This window comes from Camelus dromedarius, chromosome 17 (genome assembly GCF_036321535.1).
Source record: "Camelus dromedarius isolate mCamDro1 chromosome 17, mCamDro1.pat, whole genome shotgun sequence".
Taxonomy (NCBI): Eukaryota; Metazoa; Chordata; class Mammalia; order Artiodactyla; family Camelidae; genus Camelus; species Camelus dromedarius.
In genome coordinates this window covers 438,643-454,828 of record NC_087452.1, presented here as the reverse complement: position 1 = coordinate 454,828, position 16,186 = coordinate 438,643, and the positions used below count along the sequence as shown (strand labels likewise).

General features: G+C 61.5%; 1 protein-coding gene across 1 annotated transcript in view; it reads right to left on the bottom strand.

The window, feature by feature from the left end:
* The window catches only part of CHCHD6 (coiled-coil-helix-coiled-coil-helix domain containing 6), a 120,562-nt gene that overhangs the window by 90,849 nt on the left and 13,527 nt on the right, over positions 1 to 16,186 (bottom strand). The window contains exons 3-4 of the mRNA XM_031471092.2: positions 13,021 to 13,090; positions 11,194 to 11,335 (exon numbers count right to left, since the gene is read on the bottom strand). Of these exons, the coding sequence (XP_031326952.1) occupies positions 11,194 to 11,335; positions 13,021 to 13,090 (212 nt within the window). The remainder of the gene's footprint in view (positions 1 to 11,193; positions 11,336 to 13,020; positions 13,091 to 16,186) is intronic.

Genomic DNA, 16,186 nt, shown 5'->3' with positions numbered 1-16,186 from the left:
AGAGGCCTGGACTGCCCACCGCCCCCAGATGGAAGAGCAGAAGTACCTGGGGGCATCCTCCTCACACACTCAGCCAGAGTACGTCGCAGGCACGGGCAGGGCGGGGCGGCGGGGCAGGCCGGGCTGGGCCCGGGCTACTCTATGTCCCAGCAAGGTATGGTGTGGACGGCGGGCGGAGCACGCAAAGAGGGAGGCACAGGGGCACAATAAGAGAGACCGAAGGCAGGGCAGCTTCTTCGTGTCAAGGATCGCATGGAGGAAACATGAAGACGGAAAGTTACCAGATTTGCAGGAAAGAGTGTGTGGTTCCTGAGAACCAAGTATCAATGGACATGAAAACCAAACTGCAGTGAGTCTGAGACATGAACTATGACCTCAGGACGCCGGGCAAGCGGAGGGGGGCCGACTGCAGCGGCAGGCGGAGGAAGGGGACAGAGCAGCTTCAAGGGGACGGCCCCCCACAGACAAGGTACCTCTTGGGGGACCAGGGAGAGCAGCGCACAGGTGAGGACAGAGAAAGCTGGGTGTGGTAGGGGTTCGGGATGGCTGGGTGGGGGCACTGGGGCCCCTGGAATGGAACGAAAGAGTGTGAGGCCACAGCAAGGACAAGACGGAACCAAGACCCTCCAAGCCCAGGGCGACCCTCCAGGGGCCCTAGGGAGCCCAGAGAGCACCGTGCGGTGGGACAGGAGGACGAGGGGAAGCAGGGCGCGGACACTCCAGGGCGGGTGGACACCTGGAGGAGAGGGTTAGGGTCCAGGGAGCTGAAAATGGGGGCGGGACGGAGCAGGTTTCAGATTTCAGACGTGCCAACCGAGCAGTAAGGATGCCCGGGAGGAAGACTGACAGCAAGGGGGGCTTTAAGCTCAGGCTTGCTGAGAAAACCAGAGCTGTGATTTTGTTGAGGACCCACTGCAGTACAGACATGTTCCTAGAGGCTAAAATGCCACCTGGTTGACCCCCATGCTAAGTCCTTAAGCTGCGTGCATTCTTACCAACACTCTACAGCCGGGAAACTGAGGCATCTGACACAGGAGCAGCAGAGTGCAGCAAATGCAGCCTCACCCACGGTTCCTGCGGGACCACCCACCCTGACCACTGCAAGACCCAGGTCTCCGGGTGAGTCAGCTTCTCCTGGCCTTTAGTCCTGAACCCGGGGCAGCACTAGCCGCTGTCAAGGAGAAACAAGCAGACAAGTTGAAGGCGAGAAAAGAAAATGGCTCCAAAAGCTTTGAACCCTTTAGAAGAGCCAGTGGTCTCAGTGGCCCCATGCAGGCAGGAAGGGGCTTCCCCTGGGCTGGGACCAGGGCCAGAAACTGGGCCAAACGACCCAGCCAAGGTGAGGCTCCCAGGTAGGTATACCTGGCCACCAGTGCCCCCACGCCGGCCCAGTCCCCCGTCCCTGGAAACCGTGAGGCACAAAGCCCACACCCCTGGAGGGAAGACCAAGGAAGCCCCCCAGAAATCCAGAGGAGGAAAAAATGTAAGCGGAGAACCTGCCCTGACCAGCTGCTGGGGTCCACGTCCTACTCCCGGCTCATCAAAGCTCCCCTGAGGAGCTGAAGCACAAAACAGGCTCCCACACACCGGCCCCACAGCTGAAATCCTGCACAGGTCCTTGGACGCGCCCCCATCACTGCCCCGTGTGTCAGCAGGAAGACAAGACACGACACCATGTCCGGGCTCCACGCCTTCCGACACTCAGATCCCCGAAAACAGGTGCTGTCCAGACCGTCCACCCTTGGCTGCACACCACACCACCTGCCCGGGGACAGGAGGGGAGCAGCGGGAGCGGGCCGCGGGGCGGGGGTGGGCCTCCAGGAGAAGCCGCAGGGTGTTAGGGGAGGCGTCCGAGGGCAGAGGCAGCAAGAGCGGCAGGAGAGGGTGGCTGAGCCTGAGGCTAGGGTAGGCGGGGCCCAAGGGCTCCTCACTGGGCAGGCATTCCCTCCCCAACAACTCCCCCTGTCCTAGCAGGGCATCAGAACCCCCCAGGGAAACCTTGCTGCCTCGTCCAGGAGTGGGAGCCAACGCCACCAAAAGCGCAGGCCAGGGGTTCCCCGCAGCCTCACCAGGACCCAGGGCTCATGAAAACACTCCAATCTGGGCCTCTCCTCTCCCAGCCCAAATCACAGTCAGAGTCAGGAGAGCATGCCCTGCAGGAGCGAAGGCAAGGGGCAGCACACATGGGACTGAGGAACAATGCCGGCTGGGGAGGACTGAACCTCAGTGCCCGGGCAGCCATCACACCTGCCCTCTGTGCAGAGTCCCCCACTTCTACCTCAGATGCAGCTTCTCTTCCCCTGCATTTTGGGGGAGGCTGGGAGAGCAGAGAGGAAAGCATGCACGGCCTGCCTTCCACTGGCCGACAGCAAGCTGGATGCTCTCCACTCCACACACAAGGAAACTGCGGCTGGCGGAGGCTGGGGGCTGTGTCTTTGGGCACTGAGACAGTACTCACTGACCCTGCACCCAGGTCCACAGGCCTCGAAGTGGGGTCCCTGCTATACTTACCACCTAACCAGCGTCCAGCCTCTCCTTTAACAGCATAACCCTGAATCTTGGGGAGTGGTCAAGTGTCCAGCCAAAATCACCATCCCCACCGTGCTTTCAGCCAGAGGGTGGCCCTGTGACCCAGTCCTCCTGACGAGAGTCCCTGGGGAGGGCGTCCCTCCCACATAAAATAACAAAACTTCACTAGGAGAGGCTTTGGGCCCTTCCTCCTCCCCAGCTGGAAAATGGATGTGACGCCCGGAGGCACAGCAGCCACCCTGCAGCCGTCAGAGGGAAGGAGGACAGGGACTCTGCTGATGCACGGAGCCACCATACCCGCCCAGCCTTCTGCCCCAACGACTTGTTCTTGAGATAAATACCCACCACGGTTTAAGCACCTGGACTTCTGTCACAGCCAGGCTGCTCCTGGCCGGCCCCCGCGTCGCTCTGACCGAGACTCTCACCCTGGAGCCCAGACGCACGGGGCGTGGACCCGGCTTGGCCACTGAGTGGGCCCGGGGGGAGGGAGAGACTCTGAGACTCTTCTCCTGACCACCGCTGCATCTGTCCGCCAGGTCACCCCTTCCAGCGTCTGCATGGCCAGCCGCGGCAACGGCAACCACCCCAGAGGGCAAACGGTCTGCCGACAGACCCGAAACACTTTTCACAAAAAGGGAAAGGCACAGTGGTAGCTCCGCAAAGACTATGTAAGCAAGCCACATAAACAGACTGCAGTAGCCCTCCAGCTCCCCTCTCCCCAGCCCTCTGGTGTCCCGGCCCAGCAGTGGGCAGACGCCGGCCCACCTCCACTCCAGGGGCAGAAACGGGAAACATGCTGTGGCCAAACGGGGCGGGCAGAAGGGCCGGCCCCAGGGGACCCATGGGCATGGAGCAGGTGTCAGGGTGCGGGGCACCTCTCCTGGAAGGTGGGGACGGGGCGGAGCAGACGAGTCCTCCCAGAGGCAGGGCCGCCAGCATCCGACTGCAGTGAGAGGGTCCCTCGCGTGTCCCCCACGGCCGCTCGAGACCCACTCAGCACACAAAGGCCCAGACTCCCAGCCCCAGGCTTCAACGAGAACAAAGCAGGAGGTCCCTAAGGGGCCACTCCTGCCCCAGAGCCCAGATGGCCCAGGCCACCGCCCCCCCACCGCTGCACTTTTCCAGGGGAGGCTGTGGCCAGGTCCCTGGGCCCCAGCAGGTGCACAGAGGCCCAGGAGCCTGGCGAGGCCAGCAGCCAAGTCCCTGAAAGGCCTGGGACAAGGCTGCCCCCACGGCGCCCTCAGTCCAGCCCGGCTGTCAGCCTCTGGGCGCATCCCATGCCAACAGACACTTTCACAGACATGGAATCTGCTAATGAGAAGCAATGACACCAGGAAGAAACCACATCAGCCGTTTGCCCAGCAAAGTCAGCAGCTAATGAGGGTTTCCAGCCTCTGTCAGCACACAGCTGAGGTCACCTGAGCTGTGCACCCAAGGCACAGGCGGGCCAGAGGGGCGGCTAGGCTGTGAAGCCCACCTGGAACGCCAGCCCCTTCCGTGAGAGCACGAAAGGCACGTCTTTACCCAGAGTGCAGTGCTCTCCCTCCCACGGCCCGGCCAGCAGGCACCTTAATCTCGGGTCCTGGGCAGGGGGTTTCTGCAGGGAGATGAAGCCCCGAGGTCTCCACTTGCCCTGCGATTCACCTTCTTCCTACTCGCGGCACGCCCAGCACCTCTCAGCTCCCCAGTCCCCACCTTCCAGGTGGTGAAAAACTGGCTGAACAAGGGGAAAATGACTTTTCCACCAAGGACACAGCACAGTGCCCCAGGGAGCGGGACAGCTGGATGGGAAACGGGAGCCCGGCCAGCTTCTCGGGGCGAGGCTGCCAGCTCACCCTTGGGTCCACAGGGCATGGCCAGCCCCCAGAGGCACCGAGACGGGCGGCAGCTCTCCGTTCTCAGGCCGGCCGGGGCTCCTGCCACAAACCTCCAACATCACACGAGCTGGGAACTGAGGGTCTGGCTTCACACCAGCCAGGTGGCTGCTGGGAGTCCGGTGCTGCCCTGGCCTCCCTGCCCAGCTCCGATAACAGCGCATCATCACCTGCCCCAACGCCGGTCCCCCAGGGCCTGGCTCCAGCAGACAGCTGGTCCTCTTTCCCAGCCACACTCAGCAGAGGGCTCCCGCCATCCTGTGAAGCTGACAAGTCCGACAAAGGCGTCGTGTGGGCAGGCGCTGTGCCAGGGACGGGCCAGCAGGCAGCAGGGGCACGTTTCAAACAGCACAGCCCCTGCCTTCGAGGACCAGTGGGACCCTCCACATCCCTCCGGGCCCAGCAGAAGGGTCCCTGCGTGGTCCCTTGCTCCCCATGTCAGTGTGGGGACTGGCTCTGTGCCTCCCGCGCCAGCCCGGGGTCCGTCAGAATACAGACTCCAGGGTGACAGGGTCTAATGCAGTGTTTCCAGTGTAAGATCCAACTATGTGCCTTTTCACCAAGTTCCCAGGAGGTTCTGATGCACGGCAGGCAGGGAGCTGGGGTAGGGGAGGGACAGAGAGCAGTGGAGGCAGGTGAACGGCTGCTGATGGGAAAGCTGAGCCGCTGGGGTCCTCGGTCCTCACTCCCCCCCGTGCCTGCCACGTGCACACCTGCCACACCCACACCACCCGTGTGGAAGTCCAAGCCATCTGCCCCCAGAAACAGGAGTGTGGACGTGAGATCTGCTCAGACGTCTATGGATCGGTTCCTGCAGACCCCGAGTCACAGTCCCCAGGTGCGAGGGAAGCGGAGGACAATCAATCGTAACGTTCCCAACAACGCACAGCCCCACTGTCGCATTTCAGAGGGGCAGCGTGCAGAAGAGGAGGGCCCGGGGACAGGCTGGAGGACTCTCCTCGTCGCAGGGCCACTCGTCCGCTTCCTGGAGCACAGGAGGCGGGCGCCCAACGTCACAGCTCCCACTCGGCCCTCATAACCACCGCGCATGCACCTGCTGCGCGGACGGCAGTCCTTGGACGGCCCGCATCTGGATTTACACCCTCCTTCCACCCCTGCTTTGTATAAAATATATGAGAAATAAAGCCAAAGTTCTTTTTCAGTGTGTGATCAGCTACAACCATGGTTGAACCAGTTTTCAGACAAGCCGACCTACGGTTTTCCTTCCTCCAAAAGCTGTCATATCCTGCAAATGCAAGGCCAGGTTATTTTAACGTGGACCTTAAGAAGGAAAGGAAGAACCTGGGAGGCCCTGCCCTACCCCTTCCAACCAACTGCTCTAAATCCCTAAAAGAACGAAATGCACCCACCCCTGCTCTTTGAGCAGACGTGGCCCTGAGTGGGGCGTGGAGGTGGCCAGCTGCATGGTGGCTCCTTATGCGGAGGGACAGCCCTGGACATTCAGAGAGGGAGCGAGACCAGGCATATTTCCTTGCCCTTTTCACTCTCTGTGGGGCAGGAAGAGTGCGTTAAAGCAATGACAATAACAGGGAAGCATGAAACACACTCGGCATCAGCCATGAGGGCCATCTTCCCCGACTACAATGTTTAAAAGACGGGGGAAAGAGGCGGCAGGGCTGAAGGAGACGCCCGCCCTGCACAACCCCAGGCCCAGGTGCAAGGGGCCTGCCCACCATGGGAGCCAGGCTGGGATCGGGGGAAGCCCCTGGTTCCCCAGGCCCTACACCGAGCACCACACAGCAGCTGCTGGCATCCAGCGGAGGTGCAGGGAAGCACCCGGGCCTCCAGAGAGCCGGGTGGAAAGGCAGGAGAGCAGACAGGACCCTGCAGGGCTCGGATCCCAAGCCCACCCTCCCTGAGTCTGAGGGCTAGAAAAACACCCGAGCCCACGGCCTGCTCGATGACAGTGTGGACTCAGTCTCCCACACTGACGGCTGTGGGAGGAAGAGGGGCCACTCTGGGCCTGAACACGCCTCCTCGGTCTCCCTGTGCTTGCAAGCATGGTGTCCAGCACCGAGCAGAAACCACACAGCACAGAGAGCTGCAGGAACAAGAGAGGAAACAGTCAACTGAAGCAGACCCAGAGATGGCCCAGCTGCTGGAACTATCAGAGACTTTGGAAAACACGATGTTTTAGAAGGTCCACATGTACAGGCTGGGAATTCCAGCAGAGAAGTGAACACTATAAAAATGACCACGGTGAAAAGAACCAGGAGTTAAGGTGGAAGTTCATGACTCTCCCCAGAGAGCCTGGCGGGCTACTGCAGGGAAACCATCCTTTTAGAGGCCAGACGCCACCAGGCCATCCAGTTCTCACGACGGGAGTAATGACTGCTGAGGAACCGGGAGCAGCATCAGGCCCAGCCCCAGCCTCCCGAGGCCTCTGGTTCCTCGCACTTAGGAAACTAAACCCTCGGAGCAGCACTGGTCTGTCCAACCGCAGCCTGCAGCTCGTCTGCTGTGGCCTCTGGGCTCAGACGGGGCCTGCATTTTTGAGCTACAGAACAGCACACAGAACGTGCCCACGTGCCGGACCCCACGCGTGGCCCGCGAAGCCTCACAAGCTCCCGCCCTGGCCCCTGCGACGAAGCCCGCCAGCCAGACCCGGTCGGCACCACACGGGGCCGCAGAGGGGCTCCTTCTCTGGACCGCGCCCTTACCGGCAGCCGAGGTGCCAGCAGCCATCTGCGCAGGAGTGCAAGGTCTGTCTGCAGCTCAGACTGGAAGAGGCACGAGGACAAGGCCACCGAGTCCTCAGACACACAGCCCTGCCAGACCCTGTTCCCCAGCGCAGGCCCCTCAGCCCCATGTCCAGGAGAGTGCGCCCTGGCCCCCGGCCTGGGCCGCCACCCGGAGCCCCCGGCCCCCGCCAGCAGCACTGGCACTTCTTTCCAGTCAGCTCCACGGTATCATTTCACTGGAAGGCGTGGTGCTGTGCTGTGTTTAACTGACTGAAAGCGGCAGGACTGGGAGCTGCCGTCCATCGGAGAGAAGGCCGGTGTGGGGACCTGCCTCCCTGTTTGCCAACGGGCGGCCCCATGGGGGTCTCCAGGACAGGAGGCGGCACCCCCGTGGGCTCCCGTCCCCTCCCACAGCTGCCCGCCTGCACCTGTGATTTGCCAGCGGCCACAGAGGACCCCAAATGGTCACACCATTCCCACCCTGCAGAAGTTAATCACCTGAGGAAGAGGAAGGGATGGGGGAGGGGAGGAGGGCAGGCCACCCCTCGCTTGCTCTCATCTCGCCAGTCCTGCTCCCCCTGCAGCCGCCTCCCACTCCTGCCCTGGGGCCTTCCTTCGGGACCTCAGCCCTCTTCCTGCCTTGCCCACCACTCCCTCTGCCCCTAGCTGCCTCCGCACCCCTCCCCCCACATCACGCGCGTCTCCTGGGGGTAAGGAGACCTCCCCTGAGGCCCTGTGCAGAACCTGGTTCCAGGCGTCCAAAGGGAACCCTCCTCCTGCCGAGCTTCCAGCCCTGGACTACCCCCGCCCCAGGGCCCTCTGTCTTCTGTCCTCACCTGGCAAACTTCTCTTCAGTCTTCAAGGCCCAGCCCACATGCTCCCGTCAGAGGGCTCTCCCACCAGTAAGAGGCCATGGCTGCCGTCTCCATCCCTGTCCAGCACCTCCCTGCCCCCTAGGCAGGAAACCGGAACACTGCGTGGTCACCTGTGAGGGCACTGACCCCCCCCTTCCCGAGAGAGAGGCTCTCCCGGGCAGCAGCTCATCTCCACTCATCAGGACACCAGCCAAGTGCCCAGCGTACAGCCCGCACACGGGAACACACACGTAACACGACAGAGTCGCTGGCTGGGGAAGAATACGGGGTGCTGCAACTCCACGTTCCCAGTGACGGTAAGGAATCCAGAGGGCAGGTGGGCTCTCTCCCCAAGGAGGGCGCCGTGGCCTTCGTCCCTCCCTCCACCAGCTGTTGAAAGCTCTGCCCATCAGGAGACCCGGCGCGAGAAACCGCTCTGCTCCTTCACACGTCTCTGGACGCCAGGCTTCCTACCCCTCCAGGGGAAGCACCTCGCACCGGCTTCACGGACGGGGGCCTTCACCCCATCACGGCTGGGGCGCCACAGTCCCCACGCACAGGGACTCGCAGCAGCGCTCAGAACGGCGCTGGGTGGGAGACAGCAGCAGGTTATAAAAATGATTACTTTTCCTCATTATTAGTTTTATGAACTTTTCCCAATAACGAGCTCAATCCTTCCTTCATGCAGAAGAGAACTGAGAAGTCAATACCCTAAAAGTCAGAGGCGAAGAGAGCGTAGGCGGCACGTGTGAGAGGAGGGCCTGCGGACAAGGCTGCGGGGCGGGGGCCAGGACACTGGGCGGAGGGGCACGCCGCTCCCCCATGCCCAGGGGCAGGACTCAGGCGAGGAGCAAAACTCCCTTCTGCAACCTCCCAGGTCCTCCGGTTGCTCGTTCTTACTTAAACCCCTCACAGTACAACCTTGACACCCTCTCCGCTGAAAAGTGCCTGCTGACCACGCTGAACCGAGCGGGAGCAAGGGGGGCAGCCAGCTCCACCTCTGCCTGGCTACTGCAGAGAAGGGCGCGCTGCCGCAGGCACGGAGCACTGGACGTGCTTCCAGACCAGCCACGTCTCTCTGCACCTGCTGCAGGCCAGCAAGAGAGCACCGCCAGAGAATTAAGGTAAGGAGGGTTACCAGCAGGCAGTCCAGGCCCCGAAAGGCAGCAGCAGACAGCCAGACCGAAGGTGTGCACCCGGGAGGTGTTGGGGGCAGCAACACGCACGGCCTCCCAGACGCCAGTCCTCCCCACTGGGGCCCCCGTGACGAACAGCCCCAGGCTGCCCGACGCCGGCCTCCCCGCTCAACACTGCAAGTCCCAAGCCAGGATCTGACTGGCTGCCCCGGGCCCCGTGCCCAGACCCTGCCCGTCCCAAGGCAGGGAGAGAGACTGGGCTTCGCAAGTGCAGTCCTGCCCCAGGACACGCAGCAGGAAGCAAGTAAGTTCCTAGAAGGAGACGGGGCACCAAGTGCATGAGGAAATGGATGCTGGACGGTCAAAAAGTGGGACACCCGGAAGTAACATGCACTTCCAAACTGAAGGCAGGCACTCACTCTGCTGGTCCCAAGAACCCTGGTTCCAAGGATGCAGCCACCCAGAGGCCTGGGGGAGACCAAGTCACCCTTCACATAAAGAAACGCACACACCTGAACCGAAGGCTCGGGTGGAACCCCCACGCTGGTGGGCGGTCTCCTCCAGGGACAGCCTGGGTGGGGGCAGGAGGGAGGCTGCATGTAACTACCACACTCCAGGTGAGAGCGTCGAGGCTCCACACCTGAAGGCAGCAGTGCCAGCCAGGTAACTGCCCAGGTGCCCACGGTTCTGCCTGATCCACACTGATGCCGGGCCCTCTCCACCTGGTTGCCGGGCGGCCGGGCCCTGCAAATGCCTGTCCTCACCCCACTCCTCTCTACTTCGCCGTTCCTCACCAGGTGGCCCTGTCAGAGAACATCACCCAACCCTGACCAGCCCCTGGGTGCCCGCCTGGGCTTCAGTGAGCTCCCGAGTCACATCCTTTCATGACAAACCTGCTGCCTCCTGAGTCAGACGCCTCTGAGTTCTGGGAGCTGCTCTAGCGGATTAACGGACCCGAGGCGGGTCATGGGAACCTCTGGTCTCTGGCCGATGAGTCAGAAGCACAGTGCCAGCCTGGACTTGAGGACGGCGTCTGAAGTGCAGGAGCAGGATGAAGAGAATGGAGACAGTCTAATGGGACCCAGCCCTAGGGTCTGATGCCAAATCCAGTAGACGGTGTCAGAACTAGGTTAAACTGTAGGACACCCAGCTGTGTCAAGAACTCCCTGGATGTGCGGGAATAGCCCACACACTGCAGTGCGGACAATGACTCCTTACTATCGGTCCTGATTCTGCCTGGATGCCCACCCCCTCCATCCAAACGTGACTAGGAAGAGCCCCTCCTGTTCCCTCTACTGAGGGCTGGCTCAGCCAGGGCCCTGGTGCTGGGTGAGGTGGGAGGACTTCTCCTGGGCTTCCTCTGCCGCTGGGCACTGTCCTGTCTGCCTAAGACCTGGGTGGGGGGATGGCCAGCAGCGTGTGGACTGTGGCCCAGCGGGCTGCGGATGCTCCAGTGAGGTCAGCAAAGTGAAGGGGAACCCAGGCACACGATGACGCCAGGGAGCCGCTGACTCAGTCACCCAGGCACCGCGACCTCTCGGGCTGTGAAACAAGGCTGCACTTATAGCAGAAAGACCCTAATGACACCCCCCACCATTACGTGTGCTGACAGCGATCATGGCACACTTTCACGACTTGCCAGCACCCTCTCGCCCTGGACGTGCCTCCCTCCCCTCATCACCCGGCAGCCTGTGTGAACACATGATCGTCCACCACGGCCTGGACACTAGAGGGTGTGCCCAGGCCAGTCTGCACTCAGGCCACCTGCCTCTAAAACTGCCTTCTCCTGCCAGCCTGCTGCCCCGGAGCCCACGGTGGTCTCCTTCCAAGCTCCTGGCACCCGCCCCTACCCACGCAGCCCTTACACTGTCAGGTTCCAGGAGGACCATCCAATGTTCCAGCCCTGGCCAAACCAACCCGAGGCCCCTGAGACTGAAACCCAGACCAGAGGCTGCAGAGCCAGTCAGCCAGAACCCCGCTCCTCGTCCCTAGAAGGACGCCCTATCCACGGGGCAGGAGCTGGGGCTTTGGACATGTCAGGCTCCCGCCTGGCCTCCGCTTCCTGGCGCCGTGGGGTGGCTAAGGAACCCACACTCACCAGCCCAGCTGCCTGCTTCTCCTGGTCCTCGAAGCCCTCCGCCTGCGGCAGGGACGCACTGCAGGGCTTCGCGGCCGCCCCTTTCTCCCTCGTGGCCACCTGCAGCAGCTTGTCCTGGACTGCAGCCGGCTCCTGCTGAGACCTGTGTCAGGACAGATGGAGAAGCAGGTGAGGACGGCATGACTGACGGAAGGAAGAGGAGGAGAGGCCTGTGCGCTCACTTCCGCCCCAGGGGCCGGGGTCTGAGGGCCAGCCGGGGAGGGCCAGCCTCCCCTGACGGCCCCTGAGGCCAGGGGACACTGTGACACCTTCTCGGCCAGAATGATACACCTGACCACCAGTGAGGAATCAGACAGCCAAGCACCAAGGGAGAGGTTCTCAGGGCGGGGGCTCCACCCGCCACGCCGGCCCCTCCCTTCAGAGGGGTAAGTGTGGGCCCCCCACCTCCCCGGCCCTGCCTGCGGCACCAAGGTTTAGATGCAGAAGCCTTGGTTTTGATCACTCAACTGTCCGTCCTGATGTGTCCCTAACCGTCCACCTATTTCTGCTCTTCTGTTAAAATCACCCTAAGGAGCGGAAGAGGTCACTGGCGTGGAGACCCTCTCAGAAGTCTGATTTGTCAGGATGTAGCGACACGCCCGGGGAAGCGTGCAGCCCAGGGCGGCCAGGGAACACTCGTAGGTGTGACAGCCTCACCACACACCCGCAGGCGTGTCCGTGGCCTGGGTCTAAGGACTGAGGACCCACAGATGCCACCTTCAGCAATCAAAACACTTATAAGCAGGGGGAACACATGGAAGATAGTCCCAGGACTGAGTAAAAACAGCAAAATAGAAAATATTATATGACTTTGAAAAACCAGTCCTAAACTAGAGGAAAGGAGACCACTGAAAGAAATACTTCCAGGTGTTCAAGAGGCGATGAATCTAAGGGAGACTTTTTCATTTTGTAAACATCCCAAGACTTTCATTAGTGTGTGTTACCTGAACATGTTTTAAATGTTTAAAAGTACCCATAGAAGGTTCTGGTTATTCTTGGGAGGCCTCTTGGGATCTGGGAGTGGAAATTCCGAGGAGCTGGGTTTCAACCCATGACATGGAGGGGCAGTGGCTGGGCGGGCCTGTGGCGGGAAGAGGCCGCTGTGCCTGACCCTGACACCCCGGGCCCACAGCTAACTCCCTGGGTCCTCTGTTACAGAGGCCGGCGTCCTCACAGGTCCACAGTCACAGCGGCCAGTCCACTGAGCTGGCGCTCGTGAGAACAGGTACACCGGGCCCCGCACTCAGTGCATGAATGTGCAGGATGCAACCACAGCCCAGGGAAGGGGGCTCAGCTTGGCCTTCTCAGAGGCCTGTGGACACACAGTGATGGTACCGTGTCACGTGACCAGCAGGTGCGGAATCAGGACATAACCTGCCCCCCAGAGGGCTGCAGAGCCTCAGCTCCTGTCCTTACAGCCCAAGGTCTGGGGCGTGGCCTGCCCTGGGGGAGGTGGCCTGCATCCTGGAGCCCGTCCACGGTGCAGCCCCGGTTACCCTGGAGGACCCCTCTCCTCCACACGGCTCCGGGTACATGCCACGTCCACAGCTGGGGGTGCAGTCACCCTGCCATCCAGGCCCAGGTTTCCAAGGGAATTAACTCCCCACACCCTTGGGCATTTCTCCGTCTTTATCAAGGACCAGCATCAGCTAAGCCACAGGGCCAGTGTCCCATCAGAGCAGACGAAGTCCTGCACAGACCCTCAGGACTTCAGGCAAGTGGAGGGTCCCCGTGAGGACAGAGCACTGGGCAGAGTGTGGAGCTAGGGTGAGTGGGCCCTCCGCTTACCTTGTGAGGGGCTCCAGCTCCGCCCCCGAGTGCTGCCTGCCACCCTGCTCCGGCCGGGGCAGGTCAGAGTCTGCAAAGGGTGAGAAGAAAAGGTCCGTCAGCAACACCCCAGTGGACGGCCAGAGCCACGCTGCCCCCAGAGAAGGGCCCAGGAGTGCACCCTGTGGGCAGACACACCCCTGCTCCTGCCGTCCCACCGGCCCTCATTCCGCACCAGGCCTGCGGGCAGCGCTGAGCTGGTAGCAGACGGGCACACCTGAGCCAGGAGTTCCAAATCCATCCTCCTCCCCCTACAGCTCCTCAGCATCTAGGTCACCTTCCAAACAGGCCAGAACGGCTGAGGGAAGCTCTGCCCCTGGAGCTGGAGGGACGGCCTCCGGGGTCCGGGTTGTGGGTGGAGGGGAGTGGGGGAGGAGAGGGGAGGAGAAGGGGAGGAGAGGAGAGGGGAGGAGGAGGGGAGGGGAGGGGAGGGGAGAGAAGGGGAGGGGAGGGGGAAGGGAGTGAGGGGGAGGTGGAGGGGAGGAGCAGTGGGAGAGAGGGGGGAGGTGGAAGGGAGGAGGAGTGGGGGGAGATGGGGAAGGGAGGGGGAGGGGAGGAGGAGTGGGGGGAGGTAGGGGAGGGGGAGGTGGGGAGGGGGGAGGGGGAGGGGAGGAGGAGTGGGGGGAGATAGGGGAAGGGAGGGGAGAGGAGGAGGAGTGGGGGAGGGGGGGAGGAGAGGCCCCTGAGACCTTCCTCCCCTCGGCATCCCCACTGAAGGCCTCTAAACCTGAGTGAGGCCGGGCCTCCCTTAACGACGTCACATCACGTCACCTGCTGCACCTCCAGTCTGACTGGGGTTTTTAAGCTGTTACAGGAGGTCTACCTTTTGACAGCCGTGACCTCTGGAATTTCTGAGCAAACCCAATTCCCTCTGCGCTCTCACCACCGGGCGATGCTGGGGGTCCATTACCCACGCTCCCCCAGGCTTCAACAGCCCCACACCACCCTCTAGCCACAGCTCGGCCAACGTCCCGCCCCCACCGTGGGCATGGAACCCTGAGCGGCTGCAGGAGAACCAGGCTGTGGGAGAGAAGGCACGAGGGTGTGTGCTGCTCCTCTCCCAAGACTTCACGGCCTGCTGGCTTGAGGCTGCAGCACTAGGCCCCCAGGGAGCAGCACCCAGGGACTCGCCCCTGCACACACCCCTCCCAGAGGATGGGCCGCGTGTGCGGAGAGGGCACGCCTCGGTCACGGGCTCGGTCACCTCCTCCACTGCCGCGCTGGGAACCGTCTGTGCCCATCTTCCCCCAGCCGTCAGGTCTTCCAGAGCCCCCTCTGCGTGCACACTGCCAACGCGCTGTCAGCCTCGGTTCCCTGCTTCTCACTCACCCTTCACTCATTCTTCCTAAACTGTCTCTAATTTTCACAGCCACGTTCCCCACTGTTCTTAAGTTTCTTCGTTTGATGTGGTGCTGGGAGGCTACCTGTTTTCGGACTTTCACGACTTCAGTTCTTGCACTTAAATCTTTTACGTTCTCTGACACTGAACTTGGGGTCCAGTGCAACACAAGAATTTAACCTTAACTTCTTTTTCTAATCTTGTTCCATCACTAAAACAAAAGCACACTGATCCTAAAAGTAAAATATCTCAAGATTAGTCCACTGCAGGACAGTCCCTATACGCTGACAACTTCAGAAACTCAAGACTCACTCACGATCCAACTGCAAAACACTTTGTTAAACTAAAACCAGTTGATTTTAGATGAACCACTCTTCTTGCTTTTTAAACTGCTGAAACCTACCAAAACTGAAACAAATGCTTCTTTTATCACCCAAGGCTGAAACTGATGTGTGCGTGATCTACTTTGGCAATGTTTGCTTTTTTCATCACTTTCTGCCTCTCACCTTATTAAACTTCAGTCAAGTCAGGCCTCCTCATCTCTCCCTCCACGTGCTGAGACACGGTGGGACCGGCCCCTGGAGGCCCAGAGTGTCTTCTGTGGCCTCAGGACTCTGACTCAGCCCCTTGCAGACAGACACTCAGGAAGCCCTGAGGCTGGTCTGGCCCAGGACCTGCTCTGCTCCAGTGCAGGTGGGAAGCCCTGAAGGAGGCAACCCAGGGAGAGGGATGACAGAGGCCTGGTCAGCGCCCTGGCCGCACTCTGGCCACCGTGCCGAGGGTGACAGGACTCCTGCACCCTGCCCCACCACCTCCCCTCCCTTGTACTTTATACTCCAGGTCCCCTGGGCCACTGCCTGGGCTGTCACCAGCCTGAACCCCCATCCCCCGTCAGCACAGCCCCATCTTTCAAAATCCAGTTCCAATGTCAGCTCCGCTTGAAGCCCATCCCTAAAACAATGAGTCACTCTCCTCTGTGCTACCGGGGCCCAGGACAGGCTTCTGATGCCTCGCTGTCACACGACCCCTTACCCTGCAGGGCGACACATCTGGCTCCTAACTAGAGCTGTGCACACCTTATGAGCCGGTCCCTGCCACCATGTCCCAGCACGAGGCTCACGGCCTGACCCCTGATGGCACTCAGCACATGCCGAGTGCGCAGGGAGCGCGCCTGCCCCTCAGGCTGGCTCCTGGCCAGCAGGTCAGCAGGTCAGCAGGGAGGACGAACCCAATGCGAGGCCGCGCTTGGATGAGTGAACCGCCGTGGGACGGCACGTCTGCCCCGCACGGCACAGCCCTCGGCCCCTTGACATACAGCCTATCAAGTTCCAGTGGCAGAAAGACCCCCGTTCCCGTCAACAAGGACTTATTACCAATCAGCGGCCATGAGGACGTCTCTGCTCCGTAATATCTGAAATTTCTATACCTTACATTCTCCCTCTTAAATTTTTGCTCCCTTGTGTTTGCTAAAAGTAGTTACTTGGAGAGGAGCCCGGATGTCTCCCCTTGTGATGGACACAGCAGTGGGGAACAAGCCAGCTGCAAGCCTGGTGTGGGTAGTGGGGCCCTGGAGCCACGGGGCGAGCCCCCAGGAGCCCAGCCAGGACCAGGTGATGGAAGGGACACCATTCCCACTCCCTGCTGTCAAACAAGCCCCTGCCACATTTTCTGTGGGTGGAGAAGCTGGGACAGTGGGGACTCCCAGCCCCAGTCATGGGCAGACAGTGCCGGCGTGGGGAGCCCCGCTCTCCAGAAGCACCGATGTCCCTCCCGCATGCTCCCAGCCCC